The following is an 18,790-nucleotide window of genomic DNA, read 5'->3' as shown; positions in this document are numbered from 1 at the left end:
GCTCACCCGCTGCCACAAGCTAGGAATAATGGTCCCTCCCTTGCATATCCACAGGGGCCAGCAGGACTTGCCTTGCAGGGACTGTGTGGCCTTCGCAGGCTAGTGTGGCCATGGGTGAGCTTGCCCCCCACTGGGACAGCTGGGTCCTATCCCTGAGTTGAGCTGGACACCACAACAGTGACTGGGTCTTTCTCCAGCTGTTATGTGAACTAAGAACACAGAGGTCAGGCAACTCCCTACAGAGGAAAAGAAAAGACAGAGGCAGCCTGGGCGAGAGCTGGAACATTCTAAGTGCCACGTCTGTTTGCAAGACCCAACTGCCTTGCCATCTGGCTTCTGGGAGACACCCCATACCCTCTTCTGCTCATGGTACTTTGAGTTGGGTTTCTGCACTTTACAACTGGAAGAATCCTGATTCATGCAATAGCAAAGAAGCAGCATACGAGCATCAGGGCCAGGAGAAGGGCTGGCCAAGTAAGGGTGGTATCTTTTCCCTTTAATCCTAAAACCCCGATTTTAAGACCTCACTGTGAAACAACATGCATGTTTAATACCCATTTAATAAGTGCTGACTAAGTACCATCTGTACGCTTCCCTCAGCCTAATAAGACCTCGTCTCTAGGAGACAAGTAATGGGGTTTAGATAAGCACGAGGCCCTGGAAAACCAGAGAGGGGGCTCTAAGTCCAACTGGGCATGGTGCGGAAGACTTCCTAGAAATGGCTCTCAGGACAAGTTTGGATCAGGGCTCTTGACCTCAGCAGGGCATACTTCGGGCCAGAACACGCTCTGCTGCTGCAGGGCCTGTCCTGTGCACCGGGGACTGCTGGGTGCCACACCAGCCTCGCCCACTAGCTGTCTGGACACTGGAAAAATACCTTTAAAAAAAAAAGAGATCTATTTATTTACAGACACAGAGCTGGGGTACAGGCCAGAGGTGCGGGGATGACAGGATTCACCAGACAGAGTGGGGAGCAGGACAGGCAGACTGATGAAGCACACTGCTGAGGGGAGCAGCAGGGAGACAGGAGAGGTCTGCTGTGCTCTGTGGGTCACGCCCTGGCTGGGGATCGAACTCGTGCTGCAGTGGCTGCAGCTTTGCAGTGCTAAGCTTTTTTTTTTTTTTTTTAAGATTTATTTATTTGTGCATACAGAACTACAGGCCAGAGTACAGGCCAGAGGCTCAGGGGCGGCGAGAGGCCACACCAGAGACAGAGTGGGGAGCAGAACAGGCAGATCGACGAAGTACACTGCTGAGGGGAGCAGCGGGCGGGTCAGGAGAGGTCTGCCGCGCCCTGTGGTCACCTCCGGGGCAGGCAGGAATCGAACTCATGCGGAAGCGGCCTTAGATTCTCAGTGTTGTGCTTTAACCTGCTGCGCCACCAGGGAGGGCCTGCAGTGCTAAGCTTTAATTCGTTGCGCCACCAGAGAAGGCCCACTGGCAAATACCTTCTGAGAGACAAAATAGTCCCTGGCAGAGGTCACTGGTTTAAAAGATTAGAAGCAGGGCCTCCCTGGTGGCGCAAGGGGTTAAATCTCAGCACTATCAAAGTCTCCCAGCCACTGCAGCACTGAGTTCAATTCCCAGCCAGGGAGTGACCCACACGGCGCCTCCTGCCTCCCTGATGCTCCCCTCAACGGTGGATTTCAGTCAGCCTGTCTGTTCTAGTCCCCACTCTGTCTCTCACCACCACACCTCTGGCCTGCACCCCAGTTCTTGTATGCACAAATAAAGTAAAAAACATATTTAAAAAGTGCATGTACCCTTTTACCTAGTAACCCTACTTCCAGAAATTTAGTGTAAGGAAACAATTTCAAAAAGAGTGTGAAAACAATACAAGAGGTTGTTTACCTAAGCATTATTTATAACAAAAAAGAAACAAATACCAAAACCCCCAGAAAGACACAGAATTTCTTACACCATTAAGATGGAATACCAGGTAGCATTAATATGACTTGAATATATATCTGTTTCTCGCTAGTAATATGTCATTTAAATTACTTCTTTGTATGTATTTACATAATAAACAAAAATCACATCCATTTAGGTGTACACATTTATACTGAAAAGCATCTAGAAGATATATAAAGAACATACAGCTTAGAAAAGCTCTCACAAGTGCAGACACAAAACTTTCAATTTCGCTCACAGTTTTGCTTTAAGTTTTTCCTTTTCTACTATCATATTTTATTTGTGCGACTGATAAGGACACTAGGAGTTACTGTGCATTACTTGATGCTAGGCACTATTCTAACCAATCCCCGCATATTAACTCTTCTAGTTCTTCAACAACTCTGAGGTCAGCGATCTACACTTTACAAATGAGCAACAATCACAATGGCTAAAAATTGCCCAAGATCATACAGCAAACAAGTGGTTCAAAGCCAGGCAGACTGGCTCCAGAGCCAAAGCTTTTACCCACTGTGGGAAACTGTCCCGAACTGAAAATTCCAAGTATGCAGAGCAGTCCCGCTTTTATAAAAACCTTTTAGAAAGTGTTATATGTGGGCCCTCCCTGGTTGGAGAGCAGCACTCTGACGCTGTCCACAGCCACTGTGGCATGAGTTTGATACCTGGCCAGGGAGGGACCCCCAGGGCACAGCAGACCTCTCCTGTCTCCCCGCTGCTCCCCTCAGCAGTGTGTTTCAGTGGAGCTTCCTGTTCTGCTTCCCACTCTGTCTCTGGGGAATCCTCTCACCCCCACACCTCTGGCCTTTACCCTATGCATAATAGATCTTTTATGCATAAATAGATCTATGCATAAATAGATCTTTTTAAAAAAAGTAATATATATAGCGTAATTTTTTAAAAGATGTATTCATGCATACAAGAACTGGGGTACAGGCCATAGGTCCAGGGAGTGAAAAGCTTCACCAGAGACAGAGTGGGGAGACAGGAGAGGTCTGCCATGCCAAGTGGGCCACTCTCTGCCAGGGACTGAACTCGTGCTACAGCGGCTGTGGACAGCTTCATAGTGCTGCGCTTTCACCTGCTGCGCCACCAGGGAGGGCCTGTAGCATAAATTTTAAATCCAGGTTTTATAATTTAATCCAGGTTAAATATTTGTGCAAGATTTAACTTTTTTCAAAGTCATTTATACTTAGAGAATGGGGCAAAAATTAAAGTGGCACTTCTTTCTCCCTTGTTCTTCGGGGTGATGCAGAAAACAGTGGCAACTTTCACTCTGCTTCATCCACTTTCACTGTAAATCAGTGCGGCATCATCTTACCGATGCCTCAGAAGGCCCCACACCCCCAAAGCAGACAGCAGGAGCTTGACTCACTGGGCGCAGAGGCGGCCAGAGGGTGGGGGGCGCCAGGTTTCAGCCACAGGGCAGCTTTTACAGGACTCCTCAGGACAAGGGGCGCTCCTTCAAGCCCACCCCCGCCCCTCATCTGCTCGGAGTTTCCTATTTACCCACCAGTCTAGAACCCACTCCTTTCAGGGGCGTGGTCTCAAGAATTAAGGGGAAATTTAGCTTTCTAATCTGATTAGGGGATTGCCCACTCTCTTCTGGGGAAACAAGAGGTGGTCATAGGCAACGCGGAAGCCAGCTCTCCCCTCGGGCCAGCGGCCAGTAGGCCCAGTGGCACCGAATGCCTGGGGACTCCCTGATGCCCTCTGTTCTCTGGGACTCCAGCTCTAGTGCCGGCTGACACAGAGGCAACCTGTCATTCCAGTGTGATCCCCCCCACCCCCACCACCACAGCAGACCTGAGGGACCTCAGAGCCGGTTCCTGGAGTCTCCGAGAGCTGCAAGAAGGTGTCCCTCAGGCTGAGGGGCAGAGCTGAAGCAGCACTGAGTTCTGCCAGCCGCCTGAACCCCAAGTGCGACCTGCAGGCCCAGCCCCATCCTACCGGTGATCATGCCGCGTCACCTCCTCAGCGCTGCCAAGTGTCCACACTGCTGGTCCGCAGGCTTGTAAACACAAGCGCTGCCGGCGCTTGCTAACGCCCCTAGCTGACCACGTAGGAGTCGTCGTCTCTGGTCTGCCCCAGAGCTGGGTTTCACAAAAGTGTGCAGACTACTCCTAATGAAACCTGAACACTCAGTCTCTCTTCAGGGGTTTCCAGAACCCAAGTACAGCCGTGCCAACCACATCCGCGCACACGTGTTCACTCTCGCTCCAGGACACATGAGAGGAGCCACCCACGCAAGAATCTCCATCTTAGGGTAAGAGCACAGACGGCCACCAATTCTGTATAAAACACAGGGAAAAAGCCAGCCAGCTACCTGTGCCATCGTCTGCCCTGTGCCAAGTGGCTCGTTCTAAACCCTGAATTTAACAGACACAGAGAGCTGAGGTTCTCCAACCACTACAGACCCCCAGACATACGGGCAAAGGGCTCCAAAACCAGTGTCCCCGAAACAGGTGACTTCTCGGACATTCAACCTCCGCGAGAAAGGAGCTGGTGAAGGGTCACGCAGGGGTCCCTAAAACCTTTAGCTCCGTCTCCCAGTGAGGCGTGGATCTGGAATTGACTCACCAATCTAGAAACCTGAGTTCTGGTCCCACCTCTATCACTGATGAAATGCATTTGAGCAAATTATTTAACCCAACTGGACATCGGCTCCTGACCCCACATGAAATGAAGCATCTTGGCTCCATTCACAAAGGTATTCTAAAACTTCCATGATTCTAAGATTCAGCACACAGAAATAAGAAGGAATAATGACATTCTAGAAGGTACCTGAACTGTACCATTAACTGACTTTACTCTCTTCAGGTGATTCATCTTGACCGATCAAAGTACACTGCTAAGGGGAGCAGTGACGAGACAGGAGATGTCCACCCTAGCACATGGGTCACCTCCCCGTTCGGGGATCAAACCCACGCTGCAGCGCTACAGACAGCCCCAGTGCTGAGCCCCAACCCCTTGTGCCACCAGCGAGGGCCCAGCTTTAGGTGATTCTCTTGACTTTTTAAGCAAAAGGAAGTAATCACTGTTATTTAACCAGTGGGATCCCTTAGAACGAGGCCATCCCCCCTCTGAGGGCACCAAGCTGTTGTGAACTCAGCCTCCTCACTGTGAGGTGAGCGTGTAACAGGGTGGACCCAGGAAAAGGGGAAGGTTCCAGGTTCCCTGCCCCATCCAGGAGGATGGAGCTGAGCAGAGAAGAGAGGAATCTGGAGAGGAGTCTCAAGAGGAAGGAAGCAGGATGGCACCAGGAGACCTGAGGGAGCCGCAGGGAGCAGAGAGACACATGAAGAAACTGTTGTTTGCTTCTTAGTTCTGGACTGGTTGAAACAGATGTGGGTGAGAGACTGTGGGGAAGTGACTATGGCAGCGTTTATCTTGATTTTCATTTTGCTCTTTTCCTCCCAGACTTGTCTGGCCATTTCTGACCCTTTTCTATGGGTCCCAGACAGAAGGTGCTTGAGGCTTGTGGCGGCTCTCAGGCCTTGCTCTGGGCAGTCCCTCTTGGGTAGACTTTTACCCACGAGGTGACGGTTAACTTTGGGGGTTTGATTTAGAAATGACACTCTGTCTTCTCTGTATTGCACACTCATTGTATTAAAGTTCCTTTCCATTAAAGCTCTTATGTCTTGTCTTGATGAGGCAGATGGCAGAACCTATTTAGAACAGGCAGGTTTAGGGGCTTGGGGTGCCTCTCCCCAGCACTGTAACAGATCTGGTGCCTAATGTGGTAGGATTCAAGCCGTCCGTGGCTAGTCAGCCCTGCAGGGAAAGCTGGCTTCCCTGTGGCACTGGCAACTGTAAGCACAAATGTGATTTTTGTTTCTCTAGTTTTTTTTTTTTTTTTTTTTTCAGATGTAGATTTGCTGTTGAAAAACTAGCTTGGGTCTTGTCAAAGATTCTCTGTGTGTGTGTACAATTTTGTTGTAGTCACTTGCTAAGAGGTTTGATTTGTGGAAATTGTGTAGCACTTTTACTTAAAAGATGGCAGTAGGTTGGATCATGTGGCCAGATCAAAGATGGCATCTGAGGCCCTTGGCTGGTATCTCGAAAACTTGGAAGCTTTTGTTCTTGAAGGCTCCTATTCCCGATTTTCCACTTCCTTTCTTAATGAAAGTTAAGTTGCTAGGACTTTGGACTTTTTGGTGTGTGTGACCTCTGCTATTTTACAGTTGTCTAAGATTCTGCTTCCTGCTGAGGAAGGTCTGTTGTGGAAAGTGTATGACGTCATTGCACCAGGTTTTCACACCTGTGCTGTTGTGGTTTCTCCCTAATGTGGGGAGGTGCAACCTGTACTTGTATGTTGAATTTGTTCTTCCAGCTTCTGTCCCAAAGTGGCTAAGAGAAGTAAGGAGATGACTCCTTTTAACTGAAAGTTAACTGCTGACTTTTTATTTTGCTTTTTCAGGTTCTGTTCCAGGAAACCCAAGGATTGCTACCTTAGTGGCTAACAACAAGATGACTACTTTTGCTTGAAAGTTATTACCCCAGGATTGACTTCTAACTAATGAAAATGCTTAAACACTAAAAATCACATAACTCTTGTAATTAATAAAACTTTCCTCTTCCTATTTCCAAAGTCTTAGGTTTGTAGGATGACAACTGAAACCTGTGATTTCTGCCAGCAACACTCCACATTTTTTTTTTGATGTTTTTCTCGGCCTATGGAGTAAAAACTGCAGTTACATAACTGTTCTGTGTCTATATGTTGCATGTCCAGATATGTCTTTTCCATGTGCTGAACTGTTTTGCACTCGAGGTGTTATAGATTGGTTTATATGGTATCTCTAGATATTGGAAAAGAAAAACTATAATGAAAGCTGGTACACTGGTTTTGAAACATGGATAATTCTTGGTCCGCAATAACTAATTCGTACTCTTAATATGTTGTTTAAAAACAGGTACTTCTAAGGCTGTGTTGCGTATATATTTTTTTCTTTCCCTTGGGTTGACAATCTCAGGAAAATGGAAGTTTAGGAAAATTAAGGTTTTCTGAGGACAAAGAGTCTTTAGTTATCAAGAAAAAACACTAAAAGGTTATGGTTTGACTGTCCACATTGCACTACTGACTGAGCCGGAGCTTTCATGGAGATTGAGATTGTTGTTGCTGCTGTTTTTTTTTCATATTTGTGACAAAGCTTCCCAGAATTCTAAATTTGAAGTTAAATTTGGTACTGTCACCCCCACACTGCTGGCCTACACCTCAATTCTTGTATGCATAAACAAATAAATAAATCTTTAATTAAAAATAAGGTGAGGTCTACCAGCCTTCAGGGTTGGTGAGGACGTTCCACTAAGACCCCAGTATCATGCTCTATTCGTGAGGTTACCCCTACCCTCACTGTCACCCTATACAGAAGGTCCTCTTGCCCGCGGAAACATGCAGGGAGGCAGAGAACAATCCTTGTGCTCAAACTTAGCTGTAGGCTTGAGTGCAAGGATTGTGCATATAGAATATAAAATGCAAAGACAAAATTTCCTAAGCGATTCACCAAGCTGTCAGAACTAAGAGTTTATGTAAGACACAAACGTGCCAAGATGGGTTCATCGTGAAAGCTTTTTGCAGAAAGGAGTTTTTAAGGATCAGGTTTTCGAGAGCAAAAAAGAACCCAAATTGGCAGAGAAGAGTGTTGAAGATCTAATGGGATTTGAGTGGCAGCTCTTTACCTTCCAAGCGTTGGGGGGCAGGTCCCCTGTTCACGAGGCTCCAACCCCCTGATGCCACCAGTCAGTGCCACTCAGGAGACGCGCCCAGTAAGCCATCTTGTTGGCTATTCTCCGACAGAGCCTTCCTTCCTAGTGACACGCTCCATCGCCACGGGGACGGAGTGATGTCACCACCAGAGGCACTCTGTTAATAGAGACAAGGAGGAACAAGGTAAGTCAGGGGGACTGCCTCCACCTGGCAGTGAGGCCGACACCTGGGTGTAGCGGTGGCTGGGGAGGGTGACATGTCTCCATCATGACACCTGGGCACCCAGGACTACCCCTACAGAGTGACAGATCTGGCTGAGGAGTCAAACCCGTGGTCCAGGAGATTCAAACACCCAGGGAGAGGGGAGAGGCGCAAGAAAGGTGGAGAGAGGAGATACAGAAGTGGAGAAAGGTTCTCTTGGTGCATGACAGACGTAAGGTGATTTCTGTGGCTGTCCGATGCACAGCCCCACTGTAAGGCATAGCGTTTAGCATTTGCTGTTTCCAAACTGCTTTCACACAAATGATTTCATGTAGGAAGAAATCTAGGCCCACCCTCCACATTGGAAAATAGTACTTCAAAAGGAGAACACACTCAAAAAGGTGGGGAGAGGTACAAGGAGACTTCCCAGGCCAGAAAACATGAGAGAATAGTTCAAAGGAAAAAAAAATTAAGGGGCAGTGAAGCAGGAAAGGACACCAGGGTAGGTGACCAGGAGGCCTGGAAGTGTGTGATTAGGCTAACCAGCACCTCCTGACTGACAGGATGCAGCCAGGCAGAGGGAGTCTGGCCTCCTTCAGAGTGCTGAGCGAAGAGCCACCTGTAAACTCCTTTCCTCAGCGTCACCTGTCAGTAACTAGACGCTAGGAGGGAGGAGGAGGATGACTCTGACACAGAAGACATACCAGAGTGGAGGTTCAATGCACCCCGGAGTCCCACGGCGGTGTGACATTTGGCTATACAGATACAATGCCCTCTGTACCTGGCTGCCTAGGAGTGTAGGGGCACGAGGTGGAATTGATGTATTTCCATTCATAACACAGGAGGGTACAATATTTCCTCCCTGCGGAAAACCACCACCTCCCCACAGCCTGACATATGTACTGACACCTCAGGAAGTGTCTCCAGGAACCAGTGCCCTTGGCTATACTCAGCTCTCCAGAGCTACTCAGAAAGCAAGTACTTGTTGATGCTGGAAAAGTACATCCTACTTCAGTGATCCCTTGGCCAGAACAAAACAAGTTTTCAACTGACAAGACCAGGAGTCAAAGGCCTGGGTTCTGTTAACTCTATGACTCTAAACAAGTCATCTAACCTTTCTGTAGTTCACTTTTTTTAGCTGTAAGGGAAATACTTTATCTACCTTATATGTTGTCCCAAAGATGAGATGAGATAATAAATGTGAAAGCATACTGACACTGCTCTCCTCAGGTAAGCTGTTATCTGTAGCAAGAGCCTATGAAATATGAGTAGCAAGGGCAGGAAAGGAAATGCTTCTAAGAAGCTTGTTTCTTTTTCTCAATTTCTGGGAACCAGGCCCGGCCACAAGGTTGGCTGGACACAGGGAAATAACCTTGTTGCATCACACCTAATTGGGGGAGAACGATCAGCCAGCAACACGCTACTGTCAGACTCGGAAATCACCGGTGTAGGAAGTGGTCAGAGCAGCAAAATTCCCAAGAACAGTGGCTCACGGTCTCATTAGAGCCACATTTACTAGCGAAATGAAGTCAGCCCCTGACTGGGAAAACCGTCCACGGGGCCCAGCAACAGAGCCTTACCCCAGTCAGCTTTCTGGGCTTCAAAAGCCGCCCCCCGCCCCGTTTCCCCTCGGTCCGGGACCGGAAGGCTTTCCGGTGCGTGAGCCCGCAGAGGAGCGGGCTGCAAACGCTGGGGAGGGATGTCAGGAATGCGAGAGTCCGTCCTGGGGGTGGGAGGGGAGCGGGGAAGGATGGAGGGAGAAGACGCTGCCAAACGCCTGGCTCGGGAGAGGAGCCAAGCCGTGGCGCTCCGAGGGCGGGGGCTCGGGTCCCACGCCCCAGCCAGACTGGCCCCCAGAAGGTTCCCCTCCCTCCGCGGCCCGTCAATCACTGTCCATTTAAATGCCTCGGGGTTGGCCCAGGTCCCCGCCCGCGCTGCTTGAAGGCGCCCCAGCCCAACGGACCTCCCCCAAATCCCACTCCGGCGCCCCGTCCTCACCTCCCGACTCCTCCCTGCGGCGGCTCCCTTCCTCCATTTTTCACCTCCACACCCGTCCCTCCCGCTGACCTCCAGGCTCCAGCCCCCGCCCCAGCCCTCCAGGGACGTCGCCCCCTCGGTGCCCTCCCCACGCTGGGTGGGAGCCGCGCAGGCGCACTACGCACCGCCCTAGACGCGGTCGGGGCTCTCCGCGCCCCGGCCCGGCTGGAGCTGGGGCCGCAGCGTTCACGAGACGGCCCCGGAGCCGGGTCCCAGCCTTTCCTGGCAAGGGAGGTGGCCGGGGAAAGAGGAGGAAGAGGGTTCCGACCACTGGTCTCCGGCGGAGACGGCCCCTCGCCCCGCCCACCGCTGCTACGCAACCGGCGGAAGCGCGTCACCAAGCCCCACCCCCTTGTGTAACTCGGCGGGCGCCGGGCAGCCGCGAGTGGCCAACGAGGAGGGCGGGAGGCCGCGGGCCTCCGCAGGGCCGGAAGTCTTGCGGCGCCAGCTATCCTTGCGGGCTGAGCCCCTGGGGGCGGCCACTCCGCGTTCCGCCCTCGTGGACGCCGGGGCCCAGCCCCCGGACTCCGCTCTGGAGGGCGCGCGAGTCCCGCGTCTCAGGGCTGCGGACGGTGCGGGGCCGTCGCCTGGAGGCCGGCACGCAGCGTCACCTCCGGCGCCGCTCCCGGCCCAGAGCCGCGGTTAGCGTCCTGGAGCTCCCGGCCCTATGACTCATCGTCATGGGAATGGACACTGGGCAACACGGCGGCCACGGGGTGGAGCGGGCGTGTCTAGCCGCAGTGCTTTGATCTCGGGCGCCCACGGGGCTGCCCGCCCCCGCCCCGCCGCGCCACTGCCGCATCCGCGCGGCGCTCCGGGACACTCTTAAGAGTTCCCCGGGACACCTGAGGGGGCAGGAGGGCGCTGCAGTGCCCTCCCGGGGTTGTGGCGTGATTTCCTTCCGTGGGAGGCCACAGCGTGGTCGAAGGTGTGGGCGGGAGAGAGCCTGGGTTCCGCGGCAGTCGGGGCGGAGTCCAGGGCAAAGGCCTTCACTAACCAAGGCGTTGACGGCGGCCTCGCTGGCCCGTCGGAGGGTCAGTGGTATCTGCTGGGGATGTCACGGTCAGGGGCAGCGCACGTTAGTGACGTGGCTGGCGGAAACACGGCCCACGAAGCTAGCTGCCTCCTTGCTGGCTCGAGTACCGAAGGGGACGGAAGCTTCGGGCTCTGCGAAGGCCCCGACCTGGCGTCGGGTGCGTGTGAACTGGGACGGAGCGGCCGCAACTGCCGCTCTTTGTCCTCTCGGCCCCCTCCCCTGCAGCTGCAGCGAACGGCCTGCTGCCGGGCCCAGGTGTGCGTGGCGCTCCCCGGAGACGCCGCCCCGTCTAGGCGGGCGAGAAGGTGGGGTGGCGGCAGTGGGAGAAGGGGGCAGCCGCCTGCCGGGAGCGAGCGGGGCTTTGCTTGGCACGGCTTCGGCTTCCTCATCTGCAAAACGCGATTGCACACCAAGACCTGTCAATAGAGGCGGCCGAGTGCGGCGCCGGGCTGCAGACTTTGTCCGCGGAGTTCCGAGACCCTGGTACTTTTTCTCACTGTGTCAGTCTCGTGAAGAGAAAATTTTTGAGCCAGAACACATGCTCCCCGACAAGTAAAGGAAAACGAGGGCGCCAGGGGCCCCCTGCTGGTCAGCCTTCCGCCGACCCACCGCCGCCCGCCCCTTTAAAGCTCAAGTCCGCCCCGCTCGCGGTGCGCGCGTCCCAGCTCGCCATTGGCTGGGCAGGGGCAGGCGACGCGGCTGCGGCGCGCCAGGTCGGCGCTGATTGGCCGGAGGCGGCCGGCCGGGGGCACTTCCGGGAATGTCCGCACTCCCGCGCTCCGTCGGGCGGCATCCGGGGGCCGCGGGGCCGGTGGCTCCCCCTGCGGGCGGCGCGGCGGGCGTGCACTGTCCGGCGGACCGGCTGGGTGGGTGGTGGGCTGCGGGTGGCCCTGGGGATGCGCCGAGTCCTGGGGGCTCCGGAGGCGCGCTCGCGGAGGCTTGGAGAGTAAGATTCCATCCCCTGGCTCTGCACCAGGCGCCTGCCCCCGACCCCCTCGGGGCTTAAGACAAATAGAGCATCCCGGGACGGGGCCTTGCGGCCTCGAAGACGCCGATGTGGAGACCCTCCCGAATGCGGACCTTGAAGTTGGAGGCCCCGGGGGATGTGCGTCCCTAACCTTTGAGAAGAGTTAGACGGTTTGCGCCGCCTGGATTCCAGCCCGGAGTGGTAGGTAGGCCGTGGGACGTGGAGCATGAGGGCAGGATTCCAAGCGTGGCGCCTTCATCCCTTTTCCCTTGCAGTGGGGTGCAGAGGCCCGGGCAGCATGACTACGGAGACCTTCGTGAAGGATATCAAGCCTGGGCTCAAAAACCTGAACCTCATCTTCATTGTGCTGGAGACAGGTTGGCGATGCTGTGGGGGTAGCCCCCCACCAGCCCGCCGTGACCCTCCCTGCATGGGGGCTTGGGGGGGAAAGCGAGAAAACGCGAGCCCCATTCCTACTGTGCTTCCAGAGTGGCAGGACGCCCCCCGTGACACCCCTTAGGCATGCCCCGTCTCTCCTAGACCTTTGCTAGAGAGTCCTGTCAAGTTTAGCGTAGACTGCACACCGGCCTCAGTCCCCAGAGCTGCTGGGGCCGCGTCCACTCAGGACCCTCCATGGTGCCCGCCCTGTACTGTCCTCCCCACTCCCATCACCATCCTGTGCCCAGGATTTAGCTTGTCCTGTGTACATGCTTTTGTCTTCACCCCACCAATATCGAGGTCTCATTCTGACCACCACCGCTCCCATTTCCTTGACCACTCCAATTTTATCTGTTCCTTCCAGGCCGAGTGACCAAGACAAAGGACGGGCACGAGGTTCGCACTTGCAAAGTGGCCGACAAAACAGGCAGCATCAATATCTCCGTCTGGGATGACGTGGGCAATCTGATCCAGCCTGGGGACATTATCCGGCTCACCAAAGGGTAAGTTCACAGGTAGCGCCCGGCACTCGGGGGCAGAACAGCCAGGGACAGGAGGGGTTAACTGTTCCCTTAACTCTTCTGGGTTCTCTGAGTCAAGCTCTTTGTGCCCCCACAGGTACGCCTCAGTGTTCAAAGGGTGTCTGACTCTGTACACGGGCCGCGGGGGTGACCTTCAGAAGATTGGAGAGTGAGTAAGGGGGCTGGCACATGGATGCGCCCGACGAGGGGTCTGAGGCGTGCAGGGAGGCGCAGCCCAGGTCCTGCATCTGTGGGCCTTTCTGAGTCTGGCCACTTTGTTCCCTCGCAGATTCTGCATGGTTTATTCTGAGGTGCCTAACTTCAGTGAGCCAAACCCAGAGTACAGCGCCCAGCAGGCCCCCAGCAAGATGGTGAGTCCATGGCCCCGGGGTGGGGCAGGGAGCAGGTGGGGCCGAGACGTCTGAGTGTGTGACTTGTGCCTGCAGGTGCAGAACGACAGCAGCCCCGCAGCCCCCACGCCTGCCACTGGGCCCTCCGCTGCTTCTCCAGGTAGCGTGATCCCTTCCCGCCACGGGCTCTAGCTCTCCCCCACTTTCCAGCCCAGGACGGTGCGTTTTCTCCATCCCCACCGTGTTCCCAGGAATCTACGTTCAGGGTATCTCCTTCTAACCAGTTCTTTTGCTGGTCCCCATAGTGAAAAGATGTGGGGACCTGTTTTCATCACTGGTAGTGCTCTGATGGTATATTTTTTTAAAGACTTATTTATATGTGCAGGCAGAAACTGGGGTACAGGCCAGAGGTGTGGGTGTGGGAGACTCACCAGAGACAGCGGGGAGCAGGACAGGCAGATCCGCTGAAACACACTGCTGAGGGGAGCAGCGGGCAGACAGAAGAGGTCTGCTGCGCCCTGGGGGTCCCTCCCTGGTTGTAACATGACTATATAATAATCTGACTAGTATATTTTCAGCTCTAAGATTCCGTTAATTCACAAAAAATATTTAAGTATGGCATATTGAAGCTTATTTGCCCTGTAGTCATTTCCTATATTCATTTATTTTGTCATCTGCTAACAGGTAAACACAAAGTTTTAACAGGTTTTAAAATATATATATATGTGTCATAAAAACTTACATTGTCTATGCTCTCCCCTGACTTTTTCTGTGAATTGAGGAAAGGCCATTAGCTTTGCTGCGACATCTCGGTCTGGTAGGCCAGCACAACTTGGTAGGGGTCTGGTTTGAGAACTGCTTACTAACGGCTTCTACCCCAGGCAGGCTTGTTAGTGGCCCGCGTGTGCGAAAGGCGGGCCTCTGCCTCTGTCTAACGCTCACGGAGCGCCCGTCCTGTGCCAGGGACTGCCACAACACCTGCCTTGAGGAGGTGTAGCCTTTGAAGGAGACAGCTGGTGGTCATAACGCGGGAAGCTGTGGCACTTGGACGGGCTTGCATCACCCAGCCCAGTCAGACATTAAAACGACACCAAAATGTCACTTCCTTTGAGGGGTCAGAACACAGGCGGTCAGCTTTTTGCTTGTTCTTATCTGGATTTTCCAAAGTGAACATGTTACAGACACTGCGGGTCTCCCCTTCCTATGCTTCTCCAGCTTTATAGTCACTTTTGCTCAAGGGGCATTCGTCGGCAGTCCTTGCGCCTAGAACTAAGGAGTTCTAGGTCTAGTCCCTAATGCTGTAGATGTTGAATAAAAGAGGGAAAACAGGGGCTCTCTGGTGGTGCGAAGGGTGAAAGCCCAGCACTATGAAGCTCTCTGCAGCCACTAGAGTTTGATCCCTGGCCAGGGAGTGACGACAGGGCGCAGCAGACCTCTCCTGTCTCCCGCTGCTCCCCTCAGCAGTGTGTTTCAATGGGTCTGCCTGTCCCGCTCCCCACTCTGTCTCTGGGGAATCCTCTTACCCCCTGCACCTCTGGCCTGCACCCCAGCTCTTGTTTTCACCAACAGATACATCTTTTTTAAAATAATAATAAAATAAATAAATCTTTTTTTAAAAAAAAAAAAAGAGGAAAAACATTTGGGCTCACATAGCAACTTCCAGAACGATCAAGTCTCATCTGGGGCACCTTTCACACCACCACTCAGCCTTTGCGCATAGTCGCCTTGGCATTAATATGTTTGTGGAGCTGCAGGTCTCTGGAGGCCTTGGGCTGGGCTTCCCCTGCCTCAGGTCTCTAACGCCTGGTCTCTTCTTCTCCTCCTAGCCTCTGAAAGCCAAAACGGGAACGGACTGAATGCCCCTCCAGGGCCTGGCGGCGGCCCACACCCCCCTCACACTCCCCCCCACCCGCCCAGCACCCGAATTACCCGAAGCCAGCCCAACCACGCCCCCGCTGGGCCTCCGGGCCCTTCCAGCACCGCTGCCAGCAACGGCAAGGAAACCCGGAGGGGCAGTAAGAGATAGCCCTGCATCTTCCCCGTGTCCCCAGCGAGCGAGACAGCCTGGGGCTGGCTGGCTGCCTGCCGCTGCCAGGGCGCAGGCCGGCCCCCCCTCCGCGGGTTACCTGTCCCCTGGGATCAGGGCCTCTGCTGCTCCAGAAATGAGTTAGAGGCGTGTCTCGCGTGTGAGGTGGAAACCTGTCGAGCCCCTCCTTCTTAATAAAAGTTACTATTCCAACTGGGCTGTTTTTTTACCACCCCCCTCGCCTGTGCTTTTTCTGTGAAAACAAAGAGGTCAGCAGTGGGGCGAGTGGACGGGCCAGGGGTCCCTAGGAGGCTGAAGGGAGGTAAGCTGCAGGTGGGGAGGCCGGGCAAAGCCGTCTGCCCCTTTAAGGCAGTGCCCCTCCCCGCCCAGGTGACCCTTGCCCGCTGCTGCCGCCTGGCCCCTCCACACTGGAGCCAGGAAGGGCTGGCTGCCCCTTCCTCTGGGTGTCTTCCTGCCTCCGCTGTCAGGTAATGCCGGCCTCAGCCCCCAGGCCAGCTGCCCAGGCAGAGCGCGCAGCCTGCTTTGCAGCCGGCATCTGCGGGGATCTCGGACACATCCCTTCCCGCCAGCGAGTCCCCTTCCTTGGCCCTCGGGTCCCAGAACGCTGACTCTGACTCTTGGGGAGAAGGAACCGCTAAAAACAGTCTCCTTCCCATGCCTCCGGGGTTGCCACTTACCTCTGCTACCTACTCTCCGGCTGGACAGCACCTGGGTCCCTAAGGGGCCTGTGGGGGTTGCGGGCTAGAGCTGGGTCAAGCCCAGTGCCAGCGCAAGGTGGGTGGGCGGGCGCACGTGGTACGGACCGGGCTTGGTGGGGAACTGAGTCTCTGGAGAAGGCCAGGCTCTCCGTGCCATGTGGCTTTTGCAGGGGCAAAGGTGGCCCCTCCCTATTCGGGCCCAGCCGAGACTGACCTTTGACCCCCACCCCAGAGACCAGTGAACCATTAACTCCTCACTGATGTGAGCCTTCCCACACTGGCTCCACCCCGGCCCCGCCCCAGGCAGGTGGGCTGGGGGGGCTTGTCCACTAGCCTTCTCTCTGACGTGGCCTCCTTTCCACCTGGTCACCAGGAGGCTGAACCCAGGCTCCCTCCCTGGCTCTGGAACCTCCGGGCGCCCACAGCGAGGCCTGCGGGGCCAGAGCTGAAGGCTCACGCTGCCTGCGGGGTGAGGCCCTGGGTGAAGGGTGTGTCGAGGTGGAGCACAGGCTAGAGGGACGGTTGCGGGGTGGGGTGAAAGGTCAGCTCCGGACCAGGCAGGACGCGTGCTCATGCCAGGAGCTGGCAGATGGGGGGCTGCCCAGGAGGCTGGAGTGGGGGTCCTCCGAGGAGTGAGGGCCCCCAGGCCTTTGCTGGCTGGCAGAGCAGGAGCCCCCACATTCCTCCTTTTCTTCCAGGCCACAGTGCTCAGGATGTTCCCGGGGCAGTAGAAGCCAGAACCAGAGCCTCCAGCCCACTTCCGCCCCCGATAATGGGGCCCCCCACGAGTCATCTGCTGGCTGGCCTGTGTGTCTGGGTGGCTTTGGGTGGGGTCAGGGGCTCAGCCCCCGACCTGGGTGCTGCAGAGCAGGAGCAGGATCACTACCTGGCCCAGCTGTTTGGCTTGTACGGGGAGAACGGCACGCTGACTGCGGGCGGCCTCGCGCGGCTGCTGCACAGCCTGGGGCTGGGCAGAGTACAGGGGCTTCGCCTGGGACACCCCGGCCCTCCACCCGGTCGGGTCGCACCCCCAGCTGGAGACAACTCCACGCACAGGTAGTAAACGTTCCCGCCTCCATCCCCAACGCCACAGCCCCAAGTCTTGGTGTTCGCACCAGCGCCGCTCCTCGCTCCTCGGGGAAGACCGCGGAGTTGCGTTCTTCTGACCCGGACCCCTGGCCTCCCCTCCAGTCCCTTTGGCTCTCTATTTGCTTCCAAGCCCCTGGCCCCTTGAGTTCTTTATTCTTAGTCCCATGCCCAGCGTCTCCAGGTTGACTCAGCTCCCAGTTTACAGCGTTCTTGGCTGTTCTCCCATTTTCTGTCACCTCCAGCCCTGCAGCCCCCATTCCTAGGCCTGCCTAGAAAGCAACAATCCTTAGCTTCTGGTTCCAGGAACTTCAGCCAGGAGCTGACCGTCCTGCCCCCCTAAGCAGCCGGGGGCGGGGGTGTCCAAGCCAGTCTGACGTGCTGCTACCGCGTCCGTTCCAGGCCGCAGGACCCCACGCTGGATGTGGATGTCTGGGCTGGGCTGCCACTGGGCCCCCCGGGGTGGAGTGACCTGAAGGAGAAGGCCCCACTCCCGCCCCGTGGGCCGGGCCCCTCGGGCCTAGGCCTCTTTCACAGGCTGCTGCTGCTGGACCACTCACTGGCTGACCATCTGAATGAGGATGTGAGTCTTATCTCTAGAGAGGGGAGGAAGCCATGGGATTTCGAGAACCAAACGCGTTTAGCCAGTAGTCAGCAGCTGCAGAAGAAAGACCCAGAGAGGCTCTCGGCGCGGGTCACTGCGATAGCGGGACAGGAGCTCTGGGCGGGGCAGAGAGCCCACAGCCAGGGCCCGTGAGACCCGGTTTAGGGGCCGCACCTGGCGAAGCAGCAGCCAGGGAGCACCTGGGACGGCTACCTGGCGAGGAGCCCTGCAGGAGGGTGGGGTGGGTGTCTCCACCCGGGAAGACTGGGAGGCCCATGAGGCACTCAGCCGAGGGCGGGCGGACACGCGACAGGGCTGCTGAAAGGAAGGCTCTGCAGGTTCTCACCTGTCTGGCTCTGCAGTGGGCGGCCCAGGAGTCCCACCAACTCCACCACCACTTCAGCACAGCACGGGGCGGGGGGGGGGGGGGGGAGTAGTGGCAGGCTCCCCAGCGCACCCACCAGGCTGCCTATTCACCGGGAAGCAATGCGCTGGTCTTGCAAAGTCCTCGTCCCTGTCGCTGTGAGGGCAGGGCCCTGACCGGGGCCCACGCGACACTCACTGGGCAGACGGCAAAGACCTGAGTCACAGCTGCTGCGCCTCCCGGTGACGCCTCTCAACCCCGCAGTGTCTGAACGGCTCCCAGCTGCTGGTCAACTTCGGTCTGAGCCCTGCTGCTCCTCTGACCCCGCGCCAGTTTGCCCTGCTGTGCCCAGCCCTGCTTTATCAGCTCGACAGCCGTGTCTGCACCCAGGCTCCGGCCCCAAGCCCCCCAGGGGACCTGCTGTCTGGTCAGTGGGGGAAAGTGGGTGCCAGGGCGCCCCGAATTCTTGGAGGGAGCGGGTGGGTCCTGAGCCAAAGTCTGGAAGGGGTCTCGCTGGGGCCCGCCTCTCCCCGCAGGGCGTCTGCCCCTCCCCACACCGGCCCCTCCCTCTGGCCCCGACCTGACTCCAGCTGATTCCCCGCAGCCCTGGCCCACAGCTCGCTGGCTGTGCTGCTGCTCAGCCTCCCGGCGCCCCTCTCCCTGCTGCTGCTGCGGCTCGCGGGGCCTCGCCTGCTGCGGCCCCTGCTGGGCTTCCTGGGGGCCCTGGCCGTGGGCACTCTCTGTGGGGACGCGCTGCTGCACCTGCTGCCTCATGTATGGAGCCCCCGGCCCCCTGCCCCAGTGGGGCCGCCAGCCCCGGCCCCCT

The 18,790-nt window shown here is 56.0% G+C and overlaps 3 protein-coding genes across 6 annotated transcripts in view; 2 read left to right on the top strand and 1 right to left on the bottom strand.

Annotated features, from left to right (window-relative positions):
- The window catches only part of RNF41 (ring finger protein 41, E3 ubiquitin protein ligase), a 21,968-nt gene extending 11,819 nt beyond the window's left edge, over positions 1-10,149 (bottom strand). The window contains exons 1-2 of one of the 2 annotated variants that reach the window (XM_004692633.2): positions 9,979-10,149; positions 7,588-7,771 (exon numbers count right to left, since the gene is read on the bottom strand). The gene's annotated coding sequence lies outside the window, so the exon portion shown is untranslated. Of the gene's footprint in view, positions 1-7,587; positions 7,772-9,814; positions 9,887-9,978 lie in introns of those variants that run through there. The other variant, XM_012732545.1, reaches the window with a different exon arrangement.
- Positions 10,150-11,178: 1,029 nt separating this feature from the next.
- Positions 11,179-15,413, top strand: NABP2 (nucleic acid binding protein 2). Of its 3 annotated transcripts, none has more exons than XM_012732643.1 (8): positions 11,179-11,194; positions 11,866-12,057; positions 12,132-12,233; positions 12,659-12,797; positions 12,913-12,984; positions 13,105-13,186; positions 13,262-13,325; positions 14,992-15,413. In XM_012732643.1, the coding sequence occupies exons 3-8, from the start codon at positions 12,155-12,157 to the stop codon at positions 15,189-15,191; spliced, it is 636 nt and encodes a 211-aa protein (XP_012588097.1). In that variant the 5' UTR covers positions 11,179-11,194; positions 11,866-12,057; positions 12,132-12,154; the 3' UTR covers positions 15,192-15,413. The 3 variants fall into 3 exon arrangements, with proteins under 3 accessions (XP_012588097.1, XP_012588098.1, XP_004692688.2); XM_012732644.1 differs by lacking the exon at positions 11,179-11,194 and adding an exon at positions 11,678-11,755; XM_004692631.2 differs by lacking the exon at positions 11,179-11,194 and having other exon boundaries at positions 11,678-12,061.
- Positions 15,414-16,682: 1,269 nt separating this feature from the next.
- The window catches only part of SLC39A5 (solute carrier family 39 (zinc transporter), member 5), a 4,301-nt gene continuing 2,193 nt past the window's right edge, over positions 16,683-18,790 (top strand). The window contains exons 1-4 of the mRNA XM_004692442.1: positions 16,683-16,966; positions 17,399-17,579; positions 18,229-18,391; positions 18,569-18,738. Of these exons, the coding sequence (XP_004692499.1) occupies positions 16,683-16,966; positions 17,399-17,579; positions 18,229-18,391; positions 18,569-18,738 (798 nt within the window). The remainder of the gene's footprint in view (positions 16,967-17,398; positions 17,580-18,228; positions 18,392-18,568; positions 18,739-18,790) is intronic.

This window comes from Condylura cristata, unplaced genomic scaffold (genome assembly GCF_000260355.1).
Source record: "Condylura cristata isolate star-nosed mole 26May11 unplaced genomic scaffold, ConCri1.0 scaffold00034, whole genome shotgun sequence".
NCBI lineage: Eukaryota > Metazoa > Chordata > Mammalia > Eulipotyphla > Talpidae > Condylura > Condylura cristata.
Note: the sequence above shows the minus strand (reverse complement) of the source record. Positions and strands in the feature narration are given on the sequence as shown.